We start from the raw sequence: 22117 nt of genomic DNA on the forward strand, positions 1-22117 counted from the left end.
ATTTTCATTTAGGTATGTGTACATCAGTCAGAGTGGAATATATCAGGTATAATCTACATTCTTCGACCTGCTTTCGGTGCTCTTTCAGTATATCACAGTAAACTATATTCCGAATAATCATTTGGGAAGACGTAGTGAGCCAGTGTAGATCCAACCTTATACAAATTTTCAACTCAAGTTTCTCTTTATACACAGATTTTTGCTAGCTAAATGTTACGTCAAACACGAGACTAATGTTATCATCGTAATGGTCTGTAGGCGGGGCCTATGGTTGATGCTGGCAACTGAAAATAATTGAAAGAAAGAAAATGAAAAACAGCTCTCATCATAAGCTAATGAAATCTGCTACTGTTGACTTATTTTCTGTTCAATGCTATTTTAATTCTTCTTACGTTTGCTCCTATTCGTGATAAATATCGATTCCGTATGTGAATATCCGAGTTTGGCAGTAATAAATCATCCGTCGATAAATCTGACGCCGAGCATGTAGTCAGTAGTTTTTCTCTTTCTGTAGCTTCTGCCTGTTTGCATCCGCCATCGCGAATCTCACGCTGACCTGGAGTCATGTTTAGGTAACCGCCCGCCGTTGTAATGTCAGACAGCCAAATTCCGATAGTGGCGAGAAGGGAAACTGAAACATAATTAATAATCAAAATGTGACTAGTTCAAGTTTTACCATTTTCTGGAGCACTTTCCTTTCCCAGTATATAGGTATTACTCAATTCAACTTACTGCATAACCATGCCAAGAAAAACATTTCTAACATGAAGTATCCACCAGAATCCACTATCATGCCAGTTAATATTGATACCACTGCTAATCCCAAATTCTGCACAGACTGAGCTCTGTGAACAATGTAGAGAAATCAGGTTATTCTTAGCAATAAATAGCGTAGGTTTGGTAGCTCTATGCTGAGTAAAAGAACATTGACTAAAAGCATTACATCGGTGCATCTTTTTTCAAATCCTATAATGCTGGTGATAACTAAAAATTATCAGCAAATGCTTTAAATCCTACTTCACAACTTTAAACTTACTATTCTAATAACTAAATTACTACTGTGCAATTAAGGACTAATGGATTATCGGTAACTGACAGCGTCAAGATATCCTTTGTATGTTTTCTGTGCTACTTTATGATTGAACAATCATAAAGTTCGTTACAAGGAATGCGTCAGCAATAAGTGAGATTGCAAAGTGTAATCTTCAAGTATATACATAACTTGGATTGGTAAAGACACGTGCGAGTGTGCATATAACAAATGCCGCTTGTTCGGTACACGCGAACTTGTATCTACTGTATAGAGATAATTACTAGTCTAGTCATAATAACAGCTGTAACAATTTTGCTGGCAGGGTGAATAACCCTTTTGATGAATGATATTTCTCTTGTTTGAAGTCAACTTACATTCCATATGCCGTTCCTAATTGGTACTCAGGGATAACAAGAGCGATTAAAGGCCAGAGAGCACTCGCCAGCATGGAGTATGACAGACCCATTGTAATCATGCAGATGTAGGGATTTACGAATGTGAACGTGAGCAGTCCATGAGCAACAATTGTACCTAAAATACTTATAAAAACCCAGGAAACATTCTTTCCCACTCTATCGACTAGGTAGCCCAGTAACGGCGAAGCAAATGCCGAAATTGAGTAGACTAGAGAATTGACATTGTTGGCGGCAGCCGGCGAATATTCGTACTTTCTTATAAAGAAAACCCTGAAAGAAATTGAAATTGTCAACACTTTTGCGCCTTTAGTAAACAGTTTGCAAATGGAAATTGAACGGTTATATCATCATAAACTGAATTTATTGTTCTGAGGTGAACTCACTTTCCTAGGGCGATGAATGGGTATATAGCGACATAATAAGCTATGCAGACTACGGCTACCAGCCAAAATACCCCTTTGAAGTCTTTAACGTCTGTTAGTCGTACCACTTCGGGTGTCACACCTTCTCCGCGTCTCAACAATCTCTCTGCACGTTTGTCCATGAATGCCAGTATTACGGCACAGATCATTGAACCGACGCAAGTGATTGATGCAAGTAATAGAACAATGCCTATGCACTGGTATCCGGAATAAGATTGCGCCACCCAGTTATAGATGGGATCCATTACCACGAAGTTCACGGTAGATCCGGCTCTGGCAAAGCTGAGCTGGAGCCCAAATACCATGTTCAACTCCTTTCCTTTGAACCATAATACCGCATAACTGTTCTGTGCAACTGCTAGAGATTCTGCTCCAATTCTGCAATCAGAGTTAAAATTTTTGTTATTTGTAGTTTGAATAATAATCACTAAAAACTTCAAAATATTTCAATTGCATTATGTAAAACTGATGCTTCGTTTTTATTTTTACTATCAGATTATAGAATCAATTTGATAATTACAATAAAAGTTTTTGAAAGGTTTTGAGATATTGAAAGAAAATCTATTTGACTAATTTGATAAAACTGCAGTATAAAAACAATTATCTTTATATGCTCTGATTCTTGATGATCATTTTCTCTAGTTGCAGCTTTCCTACATTATAATGCAGCTCGTCATAACAACGGGGTTGGGAAATTTATTTTTTACCACTTGTTGCTCACCCAAAAACAAATCGTCCGAGCATCATTAGCCAGAATGCATCAACGTATGCACCAAAAGCAAAAATAAATTGACCAATGAGAGTTAGTCCCATGTATATAACCGTGCCAAGTCTTATGCCAAATACTCTATCCAGTAAAAATCCTCCGATAAAACAGAAAATCACATTTGGCCACGAATATATGGAGTAAAGTAGTACAAATTTGCTAGTCGTCAAATCGAGATCACTTTTGAAGTTGTCTTGCAGTGCACCAGGATTGTCGTAGCAGAAATATGACCCTGAAATTATATAACGTTGAATTATAATAACATATACATAAGTAACATCAGTTTTGTTAAAGAAGTTACAATTGTTCGTTTACCACGTTATCACTATTACAGTGATAACGGGGCATCACTTTCATCATTTATACATATACGTCTACATGCCCTCTACATACATGCCTTATCTGAGGTTGAACATTTTTTTTCTACTCCTTTTGCTGCTCTGTATAGCCCATTCTATTATTAATTTTTACTGTTATGTCCAGAATTACTTGTCAAAATTTGTATGTTTATTTATTTGATCTTACTCTGCGCGTTGGTCTTGCTTACTTTTAAGAAAAGGAATTTGTCTTACCAAAACCAAGAAGGCACATTAATGCCAGTCCCAGAAATCTGTAGAGTGGCCTTTTTGGACCACAGCATCCTTGTAGTGCGGCTTCGTCGGAATCCGTTGATTCTATTGTCCTCTGAGGACTCTCCATTATGCCTCCCTCCATATCTTTGTTCCAACAATATGTTATTCTATTTTAAATGAATTTCAATCAAAATGTTATACATTCGTTTTCCTGTTTTATTTTATTCCATTTGCGAAAACTGCGGGTGCAGGGTAAGATTGGCACGATCACACTTGTTGCTGTATTGTTGAAATTTAACCCAGACGATCTTATTTTTCTCTCCTGCTTTATTTGATATTGATGTTATGACAATAACGGCTACACGCAACGATAGCGTTTGACGTTTCCGGAAGATGTCATCTTTAGGTGAGTTTAACGATCTACTATCAATTAAACGGTGGACATCTAAACGCGATACTTTCGTTTATCAATCACCTTTGTTCGATTTGTAATTTTAAACCGTCACTTTCGTCGTTTCGCAAGAGGGCAATGTGTCACTCTGTCCCTGACAAGCTTGCAGACGCCTCTAACAAGCCTTTAACCCACCCACGGCTGACACTGATAATTTCATCCGTGCGCACAGCTGCTCTTTGGACGGTCACAACACATCCAGCGCATATGGTGCGCAACTCTCCGACGTGAAATACCCTAGAACTGATTCTCGATCAATGTGCTTCTCATTCTGATCAACTACTTGATCTTCGTGACTCATTCTAAGTCAATTTAATTCATCTAGCCGCTTATTTCTATTCGAGAACAAATAATAAATCCACATCTCTGTGAAATAAAATTACCGAAGTCTGTAGTAACATTTTTCGTTAAATTGCACTAATCATAACGTCCCATCCATGTGCTTGCAGTTCTCAATGGTACCACTACGTAGGAATTTCATGTCGTTCCAAACAAATATACCATGGGTGCGTTTAAAAAATTGTAACACGCTTGAAAAACTCTTGGAAATGAATTTTTCAACTCTGTAACGCCTTATAGACATAAAAAGTTGATAAACATAGTTAAAAAGGTTAAATTACGGAAACATACATAAATTTTTATTGAAAAATAATTCCTTTTAAATGTTCAAAGTATAGGTTACAATTAATATCTTTGAAAATTTTAATAAATACACATTATTTGCGTAAGATCATGAATGATCAAGTCTATTTCTAATCACCTATGCTAATTTACGTTATTAATATTTCTTGCATCAATGCACAGCAATCAAATTTGCTTCATAAATGTACACAGCTTTCTTCTTCTTATTTTTGAATAAACAACAATACTCACCCAGAGTCATGAACCGCCCCCCTTAAAATATTTTACATCTAACCGAATCTAGGAGGCAACTTCCTCCGTCGCTCCTTCAAATTCTAACTTGACTTGACATTCCTCCGGTAAGCCTTCAACGTCTACTTCAGATTCTGGGGCGTTTAACATGTTGAGGGTAACTTCTGCGGATTTACCCATCATGCCTTGATTACCAGCCGCTTGTTGCTGTTTTTGCGTCTGAGCCTGCTGCTGCTGACCTCCGCCACCTCCCCCACCTCCTCCTCCACCACCACTTTGCTGAACATTTTGTTGAGAAATAACTTGCTGTTGCCTTATCGGTACACCAGCTTCTTCGAAAGCTTTTTTCTTAAGCGTCGTTCTTATCTGAGATCTGAAAACCCATTTATTTTAGTGAAAACAAACAAAGGACTGACGCAGGAATCGAGAGCTAGTCGCTGAACGATTAAAATCATTCATTTTTTTCTTTTCGATAATCAACTTACACTGTTCTTCCCTTGATGTGTTCACTGATTTTGTTCAGATCTTCGCTGAACGTTTTTACAGAGTGACGAAGCATTTCAATTTCTTCGTCAGTCCATTTACTGAAGGTAAAAGATCAAAGTGTTAGTTTCAATATAAGTTTCACGCTAAATTTAATTGTTAGCACAGTATTAGTCAAAGCCCGAAATATCCACTTCAAAACATCCCAGTCGTATCGTTTCTTCCGTTAATTATTTTCAAGAATATTTCAAAGCCAATAGCAAGTGAACTTCAGAATATTTACTGCTTACGCAGACCTATTTCGAAATTGTATGCCCTGACTTTTCTCAGGGTTATTTTTTCCTGCGGATAAAATTATTCATACCCAGGATTACAAGAGAATCAAACGGATAATTTTATCAAATACTCTATGCACTTTGGATATATTTAGATCTCTCACACATGATGTTTCTTCTGAAAAATGTTAGTTACATAAATTTTTCTGTCAAAAATATGAAATTTTGGAATGGTTTTTTTTCCGGTGCAAGAAATAGTAATGCCTGATAGATGTCAGTCAACATGGCGCTTCTTTTTTGATACACCACTGAGATTTGGCGCGAGATTGGTTAATCGATCAAAATTAAATAATATAAATTGCAACATTACCCGGCGGGTGAATCCGTAGTAGGGTGTAATTGCATGGTAAGTTCTCCCAATTTGTTGAACGCCGCTCCAGCGGCCGTGAATATTTCACCGACCTGAAAGTCGCAAGTTTGGGTTAGACATTTGAAAGGACGCCGTGTAGCGGTTAAGTCGTTTGACGCGACAAAATAATGATATTTTAAGAGAAGTTGAACTGATTTTCGTGATAATCACATGCGTCTGTAACCGAAGATGCGATTTATACGTTGTTTCGATAAATTTTTATGATTATATTGCCAATGATTAACAATATAAACACGGCATAACATAACCTAACCTTCTGTCCGCTCTCGAGCTCCATGGCTTATGTCTAGATTCTTGGCAAATCAGGGGGGAAGTACCAAAGAACACGTGACTTGGGGTGGAAAATGGGGGTGGGAATGGCACCCAATATCCAACGGTAATGGTACTTGGCGGGAAATTTAGGGTCAATTTTCCTAAACCGCGATACATTAACTTACCTTGCTTGCGGAATTCATCTTATATTGTTGTTAAAATCCCGACGACGCCATTGGTTATTGGATATCTCGGTATACATAGGTATACGTGGTACTACATACATACATACATACATGACATACTCGCGCGGCGTTGCCGTCCCGCCAAACTTCCATTTTACGTTTTTTGGTTTAATTATACCTATTAAGGCCTATGTCGACATTTGAATTATATGTATATACATATTTTACAACGTACTTCGTATTTTAATAAAAATAGACTGCTGAATCAAAGTTCAATTTTACACATAATTTAAAAATCAAACCGATATCTCAGGACAGCTACAATTTGTGAAGATCAAATTTTTGCAAAGGGTAGAAAACGTTTTTTATTCATTTAAAGTCGATTAAATTATCACAATTCATTTCCTTTCTCTTATAGATCAACAATTTCCTGCCCCAATCATTATTCCCGGATTCGGTTAATTTATCGAAACCGCAATGTTCGGTGAGAATATTTTCCACGTGAGTATCCATATCGCCAGTGTATCGCAAATTTCGGAGCATTGGGAAATCCGCAACGTTGGCGCGTTTCAATCGTCTAGAAGCATTTCTGTAGCATTTCCAAGGCTGTGGTTCAACCAGGATAATTTTGGTCCTCTCACATACTGACTGGAGAAATTTCACGAGGCCCGAATCGCCGTGATTCAAGTGTATCCACATTGTGATAGAGAAGCAAAACGCTACGTCGAAAAGATCCCTCCCCTTTGACGACAAGAATTCATCGATCACCCCGCTGCTTTCCGCAGCCATAAAGTCCATGCAATTATACGTGACATTGCGCCCTGTGTTCGGGTCATTACCCTCCTTCGCTCTTTCTATCAGGACTGGGTCCAGGTCCACGCCGAGCAGCGATAAGTCAGCATTCTCGGACGATGAGTCGTCAATGTTTGCCCGAAGAAAGTCGTAAAGTGCAAGCGTCAGATTCTGAAAATGAAAGGTATACGACGTTAGAATAGTATATTGTGTACCATTAAGGGTGTAAAGCGAGTACTTTTGAAATTTTAAACCAAGTACTGCAACCACGCGGTCAAAAAGTCCACTTAGACCTTGGTGCACACCGTATTTTTTGTAACGCATGTATTCATTTCTGCGTTTTTTGTGCCTATAAGCAGCATTTAAGGTGACCTTTTTTGACACGCCGTCTCATAGTTATGTTAGAATTGGATTGCATTTTTTCAACAAGAAAAAAATGTATAAATATATGTGTGTGAAAAAGCGGGCAATAAACAAATATTATTGCCTAATTTTTCAATAAATGGCAACTTTTTCAAGCGGGTCAAAAAACGGCCATTTTAGGGCCGCTTAATAAATCTTAAAAAACCGCAGAAATCGAGCATGTGTTCCAAAAACGAATTAACGAATCTAACCCACGCGGTACGAACGTCGGTAAGCTCTATCGTTATGATACAGTCACTTCCAGTCGGTAATACAGTTCCAATTACGCTTTACTCCCTCGACAGATAGCAGTAGAAAGTAACAAGAATTGCGTTTCGTATCTCGCCGCATGAAACTGATTAACATTAAGCTTACGCGATGGCGCGCGACAGCAGCTGCAGTCAAAGGTTCACGTGTACGTTCAGGATATAATAATTAATGCTCACCCCCGCGTTGCAGCCGACATCCAACCCGACGTACTTCCGGTCCGTTGGGTCCGCGTGCCATACGCCTCGCGGAAGTTGCAGCAGCCGTTCCTCGGCCGGGTGAAATTGGTAATAATTTATAAAATTTCCGTGCCTGCACGCGCCCGGATCCGTTTTATTATGTACCACCCGGTAGCCTCTCGTTTCCGCTTCACTAATTGATCCTTCGCTGTTCGACGACATTTAGCGTTTCTCGGTTGAGCTATATAGGTATAATTCGGACGACAACGATGATGATAATACAATGCTGCCGTCTACAGAAAGGAGATACACTACGTTGCAGTAGTTTGCTATTCGATATGTTTAACAATTCATGCTCAAACGAACTTGCCAACTACGTGAAAAAATAACGAATCAACAATGCGATAAACGAGACGTTTCCGGCTATCATAAAAGCGGATTAGTCATTCAAGTTTTATACAATCGTCATCAGATTATAGGATTATATTACTTCAGATATCAATATTAAAGAATTTTCAAAATTATGCAACAAAACAGAAACAACATTAAACGGAAGTTGTTGGCGTGCGAAATTCGGTAAATCAGCCTGTTCTATGGCCGATTCCGATTCTAACTACGACCACAGACGATGAACTGCCTCTTGCCTGGTGCCGCCATCTGAAGGCCAGAATCGGAAACATTTTCATGGATCCGCGGTTGGGATTCCGGCATGAACGTTGTCGTGACAGGGTTGGGGGGGGGGGGGGGGGGGCGTCGTTTGCGCATGTGTGCGTGCACGTGACTTAACGACACACATTAACCCCACGTTTACATCGACGTACCGTAAAAAAGGCAAGATTGCTAAGAGGCCGTCGTCGTCGCGACTTGCAGCGGCGGAGCGCCCCGCGCACCAACGGGAAGGATTGGGATAATTCGCGGTGTCCGCGACCCAGATACTCGCAACCTTCGATTCACTAACTTCGGGGACACCGGCGGGGCTCACCAAAAAAGTTTAAGTAACGCCACAAATCAATGTCTATATGCATACAGGGTGGCACCGTTTACATACCACTGTATTCACACGTAACCCATTTAACCCTTTCGGAGTATCCTTTGTGATGCAATTACTTCTTCTCTCTTTTTTACTTTCGCAACGATATTTAGAAATTGCCTAAAAAAATTGCGAAGAATAAAATTTCAGCAAAATCTTATTCATGGTACTACCGAGCTTGTGAACAAGTTTTTCAGGCTTCTATGTAGATCAGTTTTTTCAAACTACTTTATTCGGTTTAATACGAACGAGAGCAATATTTCACTGAATTTATGGAAAGTACAAACGGCTCGAATTAAGGAGGTACGAATCAATTATCAACGTGCACACAAGTAAAAAGGACAGGTATATAATCCAGTGTGATAAAAGAATGGCTGCATTGCAGCTGAAATGCGAGTGAGCCAGTGGTTGCACAGAGTGCAGCTGGACGTCCGTAAAAAAAAAAGAGAGAGAGAGCGAGAGAGAAGCGGTGGACAATATTTCTACACAATTAACGAATGCACTTCATCGCCGCCTCCTCTTGTTTTCGAGTAGCATACCTATGTTTATCGAGCAACAATACCCAGACGGGTCGTCATTAACCGTCGTTATTCACTATACAAAGCCTCGAATGTCTCGACTGTGCGGTCACAAATTGAGAAATAAATGAATATGTACACGCGTATGGAGTCAAACAAATTTTATGCAGGTATCGTGTAGCTACGACGTAATTAACGACGGTATATTTCGTTACGATATGCTAGAATATATGTATATTATGAAGTCTAGAGAATTCAATGAAAAAAAATAATTAAATATTATGTAAGTATGTATGAGTGTATACGCTGTATAGATGGAAAACTGCCGCCTAAAGACCGGAAAAATCCTCATTTTACTCATGTAGAAAATTATTTACAACAGGCTCGTATTGTTATGGTGCTTTTTATATCGTACACTTTGATTAAAATTTCAATTCATCACTGTTTTGGTTCGGTTCTAAAACTGGCCTGGGAGCGACTTGTTCGTACGATGACGTCACTGTAGTAATATAACGTTATTTAGTCCTCAGCTTTATTAGTTATTCGTTGAAATTTAGTGTGGCACTAATTTGATTGATCCCGAAGGTCGCTGATTAAATTGGTTGCGGAACGTCATTGAGAATACATGAAGGGAAAAAGATTGACAAAAATTCATTCAAACCGTCGGCATCTACGTGATAACGGTTATATAGGTATGGATTTTGGAGATATGTGCTTTACGTGCTCTTACGTCATGATCCTTGATCCATACACCCGCGCCGTCCGTGACGTTCAGCCCAAACACCGTTCAACTTGAATCAATATACGTGTAGGTATATCATAAATATCACTATCCATAAAATTATCATGATCTTCGAGGTATTGAAATATACGGTGCACCGTGAAAAGATGATGAGAAATATTCAAATACCACACCGCAGGATATTCTGCAATCTGTCTACAGATATTGCAGCAGGTGCAAGCCGGCTTATTACACAAATGTTTTTCTACCACATTGCCTGTTTGTTCGCATCTATAACATACATGCACGTGCAAAGGTACGTTTTATACACGTATAGGCTCATATGTGTGTAAATTTGTACACATGCACTCGACGGCGACGAAGTTTTGCAAATCTTACGCAAGCCAAATTACTTGCACATTGAACGAAGTGCAGGTATATGTGAAATATATCCATAATACTCGGCCAAGATTCGAACGGAGGCGTCTCGCCGCACGTGCCTACAGGCATGTGTATCCATACATTATACGAGGTACATATCCCTGCGAACCAGTGTGTACCGTGAAATTCAACCTTTCCAAAAAGGGACCCACCGTCCCCGGGCCCACATCTGTCATTCTCGAATACGCTGCAAATTACACGGTCAACATGCGCCACGATGAATGGAAGAGTCGAGCAGTGAGAGAGACGCGCGTTCCATGAGTCAGATACAATTATGCAACACTTCCGTTTTTTCCTGCTTCTTTGCTTCTTCGTCGTATACGCTCTCGATTTCTCGCTCCCTCTTTCTATTTGACAGAAATTTTCCTCCATCGTTATCGCGACTTCTTTTCCTGCATGCACTGCCGATTGCTCATTGCCTAGGCACTCACGGTGATTACCTACCGCTTTATATTGATAACTTCTTATGCTTTATCCTCTAGAAGACCGGAAAACCGATATATCGGCTCGCCCTGTGATATCAACTTTATATATAGTTGATACCTGATATCAGACACTAATTTGGGCGCTTTGCAAGGGTGATATTAACTCTCAAAGGTTAAGCGTTGGAGCCTGCTGCGCTGCAGCAAACGATGAGCTATGCGAGGTGACAAATTAAGGTGCTGTTCCGACGATGAGCGATCTACAGTTTCAAGCTAGACAAAGCCGGCAGACCGCATGCACCCAGGTAGCAAACCTCTCGTACCTAAATCCAGAAGTACTTTGTCGCAGGTGCTGCAGCCTGAAACGCGTTCGGTTTTTCTTCGTGCACCGATGATCCATGCATTTTTTCAGAGGCTTAGTATCGACGAAGATGAAGAAGAAAGGAGCGCACAATGCCTCATCTAAGCTCGATTTTTCTCTCCCTGTCGTGTTCTCCTTTCGGAGACCGACAGATGTTTGACTACATTAAAGTCGCCGCTTGCAGGAACGTCAGCTGCTGCATTATCGTGAAACTGTTTCCAAAGATCAGGTGCCCTATGTTCGTACAATGCCCGTGTCTCCGCACCTCGCGTACATCGTTACGACGGTATCTCGAAGAAGAATTATCTTCTCCAAAATCGGCGAAACTGAAACGTCTATGCAACAATCGTCAACAGGGTGAAACGGGTTTTTATTTTGAAAAAAAACTTTCAAATGAATTCGCTCACGTCACTGATTTTCTCCGTAGAGTAAATATCCGTGTATGAGAAACCAATCGTTTCATCCGAGAGTCACTACGTGACCGAATCTGTTTTCTGAAATTACCACTTCTCTGGAATCCCTGATGAGTCTATAAACGACCACAGCGCATCTTCATTATTTCTTTAACAATGGAAATCAATCCTGCAATGTATTGCACAATCTTGAAAGTTATTCTGTATTGACGAACACGGTAAAATTATATTACTATGCAGCTAAGCTGACTTATAGCAAAATCGTAAACAAGACGATCGAGAGAGCAGGCAGGAAAAATATCAGCGTCAATGGCATTAGTTACGTTTCCAAGTGCACATGATGTTGCGGAGAAGGAGTCGGATACGTGCCTCGAAGCACGCTATACGCGTTATTCGGCAGGCGTATAAGGCTCCTCCTCACGTACAACTATCGTCATAAGAAAGAATTAAAAAGCATAGTATTAATACGTAGCATCGATAAACTTTGTCGTCTCAAATATATTTCACACGTTGCGAGTACCCGACAATTGCCATGCACAATAATCGTCCGCGTAAAAAGGCTGATTATGAGTTTCAATTTTTCTGGTCCCAAGCACTGTGCTGGAACGACCTTTGCCGAGTCGTTGAGAAATAGTTTGTAATCGTTATGATGATGACACCCTTCGTTACATTGTGTAAATCACCGTCTGTTGTATGATGTTATATGTGCTCGGTATCAGTTTCGGTGTATTACGCAGCTTCGTGCAATCATTGCAGATAGCGATGATGGTCACGGGTTTGTAACATCGAGTGCCGAAATACACCGGCTCAGACTTTACGAGGTTTTTGTTTTTTATAACAAAGAGGAAAAAAAAACTTAAACAAAAGCAAAATGTAATTCCATTTTTCCCTCCCCTCACACCTGTGGACGTACTGCACAGGTTACTGAATTGCGATTTTATCCAACGCATGTGCTGAGGAGTGCCGGGTGTACATACGTTCCGTAACACGCATATAACTGGTTTTTCATAAGCTCTTTTCCTGTCTGGAAACTATGACATTATAATATCTGACAAGGTCTTCGGATATTTTCTTTGCTTCTGCGAAATAATATATTTTATTGCTAATTCGTGCATTACGCAGAGAGATTCATTGTCCACGTCATTACGGTTCTAGCTTCTATGTCACAACTTGCGGAGTAGGTATGACGATCACTTCCTGCTGGCGTGGTGTTAAAATTCACCAGCTTGGGAGTAGAGCAAAAAAAGGAGAAAAAAAGAGAAAAAAAAATATAAACTCTATTAACGGGTGAAAAAAAAATGTCATTCCCGTATGTCGCGCATTTTAACGAAACCTTTTCAAGTTAGAGTAACAACCATTCGTTAACTTAAACATATGGAGGCGTAAAGTTGAGCAATTTTTCTACACACGCAACTCGCTTTTCGGCCATTCAATTAGGTGTTCGCGAAACTTAGGGTCCCTGAAAGACTTGATTGACATAGATTCCTGATTTGCAAATGTGTGCAAATATAAGATTCGCTTTAACTTTTATAGAAATAGAAATGTAATTTTCGTTCGTCTTTATCAATGCTTGCGCTTAGAAAAAAAAAAGTAAACGGCTGGTGGAATTTTCTGTTGCTCGAGTTTACGAAAAGTTGCGCAACCTTTTCGAACGCAGATTACGTCCATGATATTTAAACTCAGCCTTAGTCCTATGTCTCAATGATTTCAGCAATCCAAATAAATGTTCACGTGTATAAATTTTTGCCAACTTTCCTCGTAGGCGAATCAATTTCACCCGGTATTCGTGGTGTTTACGACCCACCGAGGCTGTCTTCTGTCTCCCTGCATCTGCATTTCTTTTCCCATTTCCTCCTTCGTGTCATTTTGGGCTGTTTTCTTTTTTTGGGTAGAGCGAAGCTAAGCGGGGCAAATATAAACAGAAATCGCGTTTCCGCATTCTTGAACCCAGTAAAGAAGGGTGGATCCGACTGCAGAATAGAAGGGTAAATATTTTTCGTCCCGCACTTCCTACCGTCTTAACGACGATTGAGATTCTGCACAGCTGTTTCCTCCCGCTCCTTTGTAAGCAGCCGTCCAGTTTAGTGCTTAGAATTTAGAGCTTAGATACGGCTCAATAGAGGCCTGGAGGCCAAGCCTAAATCCTCCGAACCCTAAACCCTAAATCGGCAACCGGATGTGCCGCTATATTCTCGAAAGGAAAGCCGGAAAGGCAAATTCCACGGTGTGCACAATGCTTAAAAGGCCAATTTTTTCCGCAGCATTACGATCGTTGTGAATATTGTATACGTGCCCTTGCGTGCTGCTTCTTCTTCTTTCTAATTCCATTCATTCGCCACTCAATTGCTGCATTCTGGCCACGTGTCTTCGCAAATATGTTGCAAACAGTGTCAGGGGTCAGTTTTAAGAATTTGTAAGCATTTAGACGGAGGAACAAATATAGCCAAACAAATATAATTATGCATACAATAGTTTATTTTCTCACGCGGTGTTCGTATTACGATACTCGTTAGTTTACGATTAGTTTCTCTTCTTTTCGTTTCTATTTCTTTTATTTTTTTATTTTACGATAAGCATTGGCATCGTTTTCAATAACGCATGATATTTGATGGAATCTTTGGATATTATGTGTACTAAGTTTAGTTGTTTATCGTTTACATAATTAGATTAAAATATTTGCCGTACCCGCAGACTTAGCGTTTACGTAATCGTCTCAACCCGTCGAAAAACCTTCTGTTTACGTATACTTATATTGTATTATATTACACATAATGTATAATAATATACCGCGACGACCAGAACTATAAACGGTTTATTACACATGCTTAATCTTTGTCCACGATGTCAAAGTACATCGATAATTTGTTGGTACATATAACGCGTGTTATAGTACAAAGTGGAATTTACATATCATACAAAACATGCCCGCAATACTGTATAAATAATTTATCCACATACGTTTCTGAGCACACATGAGTAGGTATAGACAATCTAACAATAAGTTTGTAAAATCGGTAAGTTATCGATACATGTACATACAATATCCATACACATTCAAGTCCGCGTTTAATATTTCCATGAGATCACCGGACCGCTCAACTTTACAGAAACCGCGGAGGATGCAAAATGTACGATACATGTATGTTTTTTTCTTTTTCTTTTTATCAAAGCCGCGTGATTTGTCAAGCATCCGCAGATAAGCAAGTGCTTGATAAAATATCCTTGCGGGGTTTGTATTTTAATCAAATTATTTTCCCCGTAGGAATAACGAAGTGTTAAAACAATGTTTGTTATGCCAAAGCGATGAGTCACAATTTGAATTTCCGTCAATTATTGGCATGTGATTGATCTACTGAATCAATGCTATTCCCGGGTAGCAAATTTTAGTATCATTTGACCTTTTTTCAAATTATTTTTAATCGTTAATCGCGACACTCGAGTCGTAAATCAATATTATTAAAGATATTTATATCTCATTAACCACCCACTCTATACACAACAAGCTCCTGGGGATATATTGGCGATAAACTTTCTTTGATACAGAATTGACCTCTCTTATAATCGAATTTTGCAATAAGCTTTTACCCTCTGGAAATAAGACGAATTTCGAAAACAAACAAATAAACGCATAGAATAAACCCGTCAAATTATCCGATATAACGGTGGAAAAAATGAAGTTAGAATTTTTTCGCTCATTTACATATATACAGTAGAATTCTACGAAAAAATTTATATACTTACAAGTTTTCCTCCTATTTTCTTTCCCAATCAAATATCAAAAGCAAATTTTGAAACAAGTATTGCGCGACGTTGAAAAAAAAAAGAAGAAAAAAAACTGGTAGGTACGGACATCATTTTTACAAAAAATCGAACAAAAAGCACTGCAAAAATTTAGTTCTATATTACCTAAAGATCATTATGATAACTTCACGACGCAACGTACAAAAAATACTTGTGACGGCGTAAACTTCCACGTCATTATATACTAACGCGCGTAACTGTATGCATAATACAAAACGAGAGAGCTACTATATCTATATGTATATAGGTATTAAGTGAAGCGTATGACGTATCGATTCTCCGATATGTGTATCATATTCTTGAATAATAAAAGTCAACGATGACGTTATATTCCGATTATAATATAAGTATACCTACTTACACGAAAAGATAGCGAGGAAAGATTATTCTACTCACGGCGACTGGACCCGGTAATGTGTGTACATGTATACAGACCTTGTATACACCAAACACGGCCTCTCAGCGTAGGTATACAATACATATATATACACACATAAACACATACAGGGTAGAAAGACGGAAACCGTCGACTGTATAATATCGAGTGACGCGATTTCCGGGATGTGATACACAGAAGGCTAGACTTTTTCTATAAGTGTGAGGTATAATGTACGTATATATCGCAGTGGTGTTACTACATGCTAGATGTAGTTGAAAGTCTCCCACACAATTTTCATCTTCATTATATGCATCGGATATGCAGCTGGATCGATTTTTTATTTTTCGTGTATAATGTCACGCCGATTATTACGCCCAAATGTAATCGAGGAAAGTTACCTGCTACGTACGTATGTATGTCAAATTATTCACAACGTGGACCATCGATTGCTCCTTTTTAATCAATGATTTATTCCCCACCGTCTTCCGTTTAATCCTTGAGATATCCGGTTTTCATTTACCTACTGTGACCCAGAGGATCAAACACCGGCTTTGTTAACTTCCAATTCAAAACTGATTGCGAAACGAATCTGAATGAATTACACGCGCGTGTACAAACGAAATTCGGTAGGTACCTGGGTACTCAATTCCAATATGCGATGTATCTAAACTCGAATGTCAAGTGCAGTACCGTGTAGGTATGCGTGTATATTTCACTTGGATTTCACACAAAAATTTGACGATATGTATATTAAGTATATAAATATAAATGTGTGTAATATCAATACGTATATTGGTAATACGTCGGGTGAACTTGGGCCAAATAAAACTGTTAATTTCGTATCTGGGTTCTCTTTTAGGCCAACGGTCACGACGACTCGTACTCGCGGTTATAAAATAATGTGTCGAAACGAGTGATCATAGTCCCAAGAATATTACGTCAACTTTGAAATTCCCCTGCAGTGTGGTTTATTATCGCGCCTATAACAAGAGTGCGCGTGTATGTAATGGACATCGGTATTACGGACTATGCGTGAGTCCATTGTTTACCATAGAATGTTCCTATCGCGGATCTTTCATTCCGCGATCCGCGATACGTCCGTCGTCGTTGCCCAACTTATGCCCTGCGGTATGAAAATCGTCTTGCAATATTTACCAGTGGTTGTCCTACGGATGAAAACTTAACTTGAATTGGAAAATGCGAGGAGAAGAGGACTTTGAATAAATAAACTAAATGAACATGTAAATATTATCATATATTCATTATAACCACTATATCCTGATTAACGTCTAACCGAACGTTTTTCTAACAGTAAATACTTACTTTATGTACTCCACGTAGCGTATGCATATAATTTGCTCGATAAGACGGAAGAGAGAGAGAGAGAGAGAGAGAGAGAGAGAGATCCCGGACGTTTGATATAAGGTATTGGGCACATAATGATATTATTATAGCCTTGCACGTGACGATCCAACGTCCCGTGCGTGTATCGTGCCGTTATAATTTCGACACCGAGCAGCTCGGATCGCAGTTTCTTATCGCTTCATTGCTCGATCACGTTCGCTACGGATCACTGTATACTTCATTGTTTTTTCCTGCACCTTTTCGCGTTGCGCACCCGGATAATTGTTCACTTATCCTTGTTACATACTGTGGTTTATACATGTAATTGTTATGTTGTATGTCCAAGGTTTGCCTCTTATGCCAATTGTAATTTTTGCTAATGAATTTATATTACAAGTGTATAATATGCATACGTTATATACACCGTGTAATGAGGCAAGCATTACCAAGTTGAGAAAGAGCCGAATTAATGGCTCGATATCTTATCTTAAGTCCAACTTTTGCGGCGATAAGAGTAAAAATGAAAATAGAATACTTTATTGCGGAGGGATTTTAAATTAGAGTTGGAGATTTTGAAATATTGTTTCGTTATACTAATTGTGAAAGATCAGATGAAATATAAACGATATTTAATAATTCAAGATTTTTTACTTACATATGTAATTACTTTTGCTCTTTTTCTAACGCTACAAATTACCGACAAAACGGATGCGAATTAGACGAACGAATTAACAGCTATTGGCGTGTGAAACAAAAATTTCAACTTCTTTTTACATATATATATTACGACTTTAGGTAATTCGGTATATAATTGTGATGCTGAAAATTCCCACTCTTTACATAAAGATGCGAACAATTTTTAGACTTGTTATCGCTATAGAAAAAAAATTCGTCTCCTGCAACTTCTCCAACTTGTTGCATCAGTCTTAATATGTTGAATTTGTTGACTTTCAACAACAGCTTCTACAAATAAAGTGCTTAAACAAATCCATTAGTTTTTCCTTCTCTCCAGATCTTTTGTTCTTTTGTTTTTCTGGTCTCCTCCTTTAACGTTACAAGCATATCCTCAAGAGAGCTTTAAATTAAAATTTTTTTTTATCTTCAATTCACAATTAGCAAACATCTCACGCCATACACAACATACAGAGTAATAAATTATGCCTACACAGTCAGCAAATTCAATAGATCATTGGGAAGAATTTGAAATGTACGAAGTGCAATAAAAAATTTAAAAAAAAAAACCTAAAAAAACAACAAACAACAATGTAAATTGACTGGATTATAAATGAGAAATGTTATACAAGAAAAAAATATGATCATCTCGGTGTATAGTGAAATTATGATATAGTATAATGATGTATTTGTCCTTTTATACTTATGCATATGTACACATCTGAGTGCGTTTAGAATATATACACAAGTTATTGCGACGTGTATTTAATACGTAAAATTTCGCGGGGATCAGAGATTAATCAGACAATCCAATCCGGCTGACAAGCCTTGGCTGTATTTGCGTTGCCCTCGCGTCCTCCTCGACACTTTGGCGCCCACGCGTTCACGTACAATATCGTACGCACTTTTTATCACCAACGCACACCTTTGCCCTGTTTCTACGCTGCGGCCGCGAATCTTCGCGTCACTCACGCGAATTTATAATAATTATATTTATAGATAAATATATATATATATATTTGTTTATCTTTTCATTACATTTTCTTTTTTATTTATGTAATACCTTGGAGGAAATTTCTTCACACTGTAGAATATTTCCGTGGAAGATATATATGTGTTTATATATTTATGAATATTATTGGAAAAAAATAAACAAAACGACGAAACGTGCTAAATTCGTGTTTCTCATGATCGTATATCTATAATATTATCTCGTTTCTGCAGTCTAACCAGCGCCATGTTAACCCAGAAGCGAATCATTATCTCCCCGATTACCAGCTGAGCTGTTGTAACATTGTATGTAGGAGAGTCGCAATTTCATCGTCCGACGTCTCTACCGTACGCGCGGTTTTTTTCCTCGTAGATTTTTCCTCCCTGGACCTGATTTGTATTGCAACGTCGAAGTAAGGTTTCGATTTTGTGTCGATTTTCAATTAATTTTTAATTGCTCTTCTGATCAAAAAAGGCAACACGTACTTGCACGAATATTTATCCTGTATAATAATAAAATCATTTTTGATTTCTTCTGGTTGCATCTGTATTCATTGACACCTGATGATTATCATTTTGAGGATGCGTCACGTTTAAAATTGACTCATGCGATTTGTTATTTGTTTGGCAAATTTTCACATTGATGTACCTAAGTGATAAAATTATTTGAATTCAAGCGAAACGTGATCAACGTCAAGATTGGTAATTATTGTTGTTTCTAAAAATATATAATCCGAGTTGATCCATTTTTTAATTTCGAACGTTTTTTAATCTATCCTCATGTTTTTTTCGCGAAAATACAAAGGTGAAAAAAAAATACGCCTTTTTACCTTTGCGCATGATAAAAGGTCGTATAATAGCGCGTACGTCTTTACAAGATTATAAACACACGATATAATTTTCATACAGCAGAATAACTCGTTTATCACTGTGAAATATAAGTATGTACCGAATCACGGAAATAATTTCTTACGCAACAGCTTTTTTCAGACATCAAATCTGTACACATTTATACATCCACACTGCACACACATACAAGCAGCGATCGCTAAACGCCTGTGTTAATAAGTGGAGCTAGGTCGAACCTCTCAAGGATACCCATGCGTGCGACGTGCGAATTTTTATTCAAATGGTGACACCTGCCGTATTATTTCGCGCGTTTTCCTTTATAATTCGTAAAACTCACTAAATATATATGCAGCAATTAGTATGCATGCATGGATTTTTTGTATCGTTGTTGTTCACTTTATTCCTTTTTATTCGTATATAAAATATCTCCCAACGACTAAGGATTCAATATATTCCACATTCGCGATACGCTAAATTGCGATGTTGCAAAACTATTTTTATCCTCTTCGAATATTTCCGCCTGAGCCATACGTATAAGGAAAAAATTGGAGAAAAAAAGAATTTCCTTATCATTTATTCATCAAGATTATACACAACGGTACAACTTTTATTTTATTGAGAGAAGGAAAACCGTGGGGACAAAATTGAACATGTTACCGCAAAATATCGTACTTGACGGTTTTGAGAAAAGAACGACCTTCAATCCTTGTGGTTTCGAATGTTTTTCCTCGTTTCTGATGATGATTTTTTTCCCTCGGTTTTCAATTATTACATGTGCATGCCTTGGCGATCTTGATTTGTATAGCGAACAAGTATCGCAGATCACGAGATTATACCGCAAAGGCGAAACCTCGCGATAACCGAGGACAAAGCCGAACCTCACGGTTAGTCGTCGCAAGTAGGTAGGTAGAATTATAATTTGCGGCCTGCAGTGTTTTAGTATTGATTTCGCGTATATCCGATTAACCGAGGTTAACATCATGGGTATCGTAATTGCTTCGACGACAGTGGAATTGGACTTTCAAACAAACCATTTTATAGTGTATTCTTCCATCACAGTACGCGTGAAATTTTAGTTACAAATTATTCTCAAAGAATCCGCTACCAATGAACAAAATCATCGTTATTCCAGGGTACTCACCTGTGGATATACATACACACAGTTTTTTCCTACCTCCGTTACACGTGTATTTATTTATTTTTACGCTGCTCGAGAACTCGGCTTACGCAACGTCGAGTTTACCTTACAGAATTCTCAATCTCTACGCACATACGTGTAATGAACGTATATATATATATAAATACATATATACGCGCCTTTCTAACCGCGAAGTTTAATCTGTCGCAGATATTGCACACCGAGTAAAGAAGAAGAAGAAGAAGAAAAAAAGAACAACATCAACAATAATTATTATTATGATAATGAGAAGAAAAAAAAAAAATTCATCCGCAAAACGGAACTTGATTTGAGGGAAGAAAAAAAATTTTCTACCGTGCTGCGCGTTCTTGCGTAACATTGCAAATTTACGAACATAAATTAACGACTGATAGCATCGTTTATCTTTACGACCTTTTAGATATACATACGGGGTTCTGCAAACATAGAATCGATGAAATACTTCACATACAAAAAAAAAGAAAGAAATTTGTAGACAACTACAGTATACGAGTTCGCTTTATTCATTCATTGCAGAATGGAAAATTGTCCCTGGAACAAATCTATCAAAATAAAATACACCCACGGTCCGTCATAATTGTCGAGGGTCTTCCCTCTGCGGATCGAACAATTTAGTTCTGATCCTCTCTGTAGCCTCAGGCATCGTGCACAGAGTCGAGTGTGGTCTGGTCGATGACACACGTGTATTTTTACAATGAACACACACATATGTTTTATACATATATACAATATGTTCCATCGATAAACCAACGGCTTACAAATGCTGTCCTCGAATGTTTACTCGTCTCGTCGTCAGATGTTGCTGGTAGATGATAACATCGTGCCTGCATGAAAAACCTGTACCTATAATACATATACAATATACATACATGCGTGAAAGATTTTTCGTTTTTGTCTTATCATTATTATTATTCTTATTATATTGTTCTTACGGTTATTTGTTTCTTTTTTTTTTATTATTCCCGTATTCTCTCAATTTTTCTCATTCTCGCGATATTTGATCAGCGAGCTGGTCTGCGCAACGGCTACACACCACCAACCTAGCGAAATGACGATTGACGGCCTTAAGTAAGGTCATCTGTTTTATATCTCCTCTATAGCCAGGGAGGTTGCCTCGACCAAATAGTGATGCAATCATCGCTTAGGAAATAATATGTCATTTGTTTTCGTTTCTCTTGCTCGTTTAATGACTGCCATGACG

The 22117-nt window shown here is 38.4% G+C and overlaps 3 protein-coding genes across 6 annotated transcripts; all 3 read right to left on the reverse strand.

The window, feature by feature from the left end:
* Positions 1 to 203: 203 nt before the first annotated feature.
* On the reverse strand, positions 204 to 3768 carry LOC124405973 (major facilitator superfamily domain-containing protein 1-like). The gene is made up of 8 exons (XM_046881247.1): positions 3685 to 3768; positions 3210 to 3353; positions 2593 to 2869; positions 1833 to 2249; positions 1408 to 1719; positions 733 to 845; positions 393 to 631; positions 204 to 284 (listed from the first exon to the last, which is right to left on the reverse strand). The coding sequence occupies exons 2-8, from the start codon at positions 3349 to 3351 to the stop codon at positions 240 to 242; spliced, it is 1545 nt and encodes a 514-aa protein (XP_046737203.1). The 5' UTR covers positions 3352 to 3353; positions 3685 to 3768; the 3' UTR covers positions 204 to 239.
* Positions 3769 to 4472: 704 nt separating this feature from the next.
* Positions 4473 to 6316, reverse strand: LOC124405977 (chromatin complexes subunit BAP18). 4 transcript variants are annotated; one of them, XM_046881252.1, is made up of 4 exons: positions 5975 to 6141; positions 5662 to 5753; positions 5019 to 5117; positions 4475 to 4906 (listed from the first exon to the last, which is right to left on the reverse strand). In XM_046881252.1, the coding sequence occupies exons 1-4, from the start codon at positions 5996 to 5998 to the stop codon at positions 4582 to 4584; spliced, it is 540 nt and encodes a 179-aa protein (XP_046737208.1). In that variant the 5' UTR covers positions 5999 to 6141; the 3' UTR covers positions 4475 to 4581. The 4 variants fall into 4 exon arrangements, with proteins under 4 accessions (XP_046737212.1, XP_046737211.1, XP_046737208.1 ...); XM_046881254.1 differs by lacking the exon at positions 5975 to 6141 and adding an exon at positions 6159 to 6315 and having other exon boundaries at positions 4476 to 4906; XM_046881256.1 differs by lacking the exons at positions 5019 to 5117; positions 5975 to 6141 and adding an exon at positions 6159 to 6316 and having other exon boundaries at positions 4473 to 4906.
* Positions 6317 to 6499: 183 nt separating this feature from the next.
* LOC124405976 (probable RNA methyltransferase CG11342) lies at positions 6500 to 8357 on the reverse strand. The gene is made up of 2 exons (XM_046881251.1): positions 7799 to 8357; positions 6500 to 7121 (listed from the first exon to the last, which is right to left on the reverse strand). The coding sequence occupies exons 1-2, from the start codon at positions 8018 to 8020 to the stop codon at positions 6528 to 6530; spliced, it is 816 nt and encodes a 271-aa protein (XP_046737207.1). The 5' UTR covers positions 8021 to 8357; the 3' UTR covers positions 6500 to 6527.
* Between the last annotated feature and the right edge of the window lie 13760 nt (positions 8358 to 22117).

Source organism: Diprion similis, chromosome 4 (assembly GCF_021155765.1).
Source record: "Diprion similis isolate iyDipSimi1 chromosome 4, iyDipSimi1.1, whole genome shotgun sequence".
Lineage (NCBI taxonomy): Eukaryota > Metazoa > Arthropoda > Insecta > Hymenoptera > Diprionidae > Diprion > Diprion similis.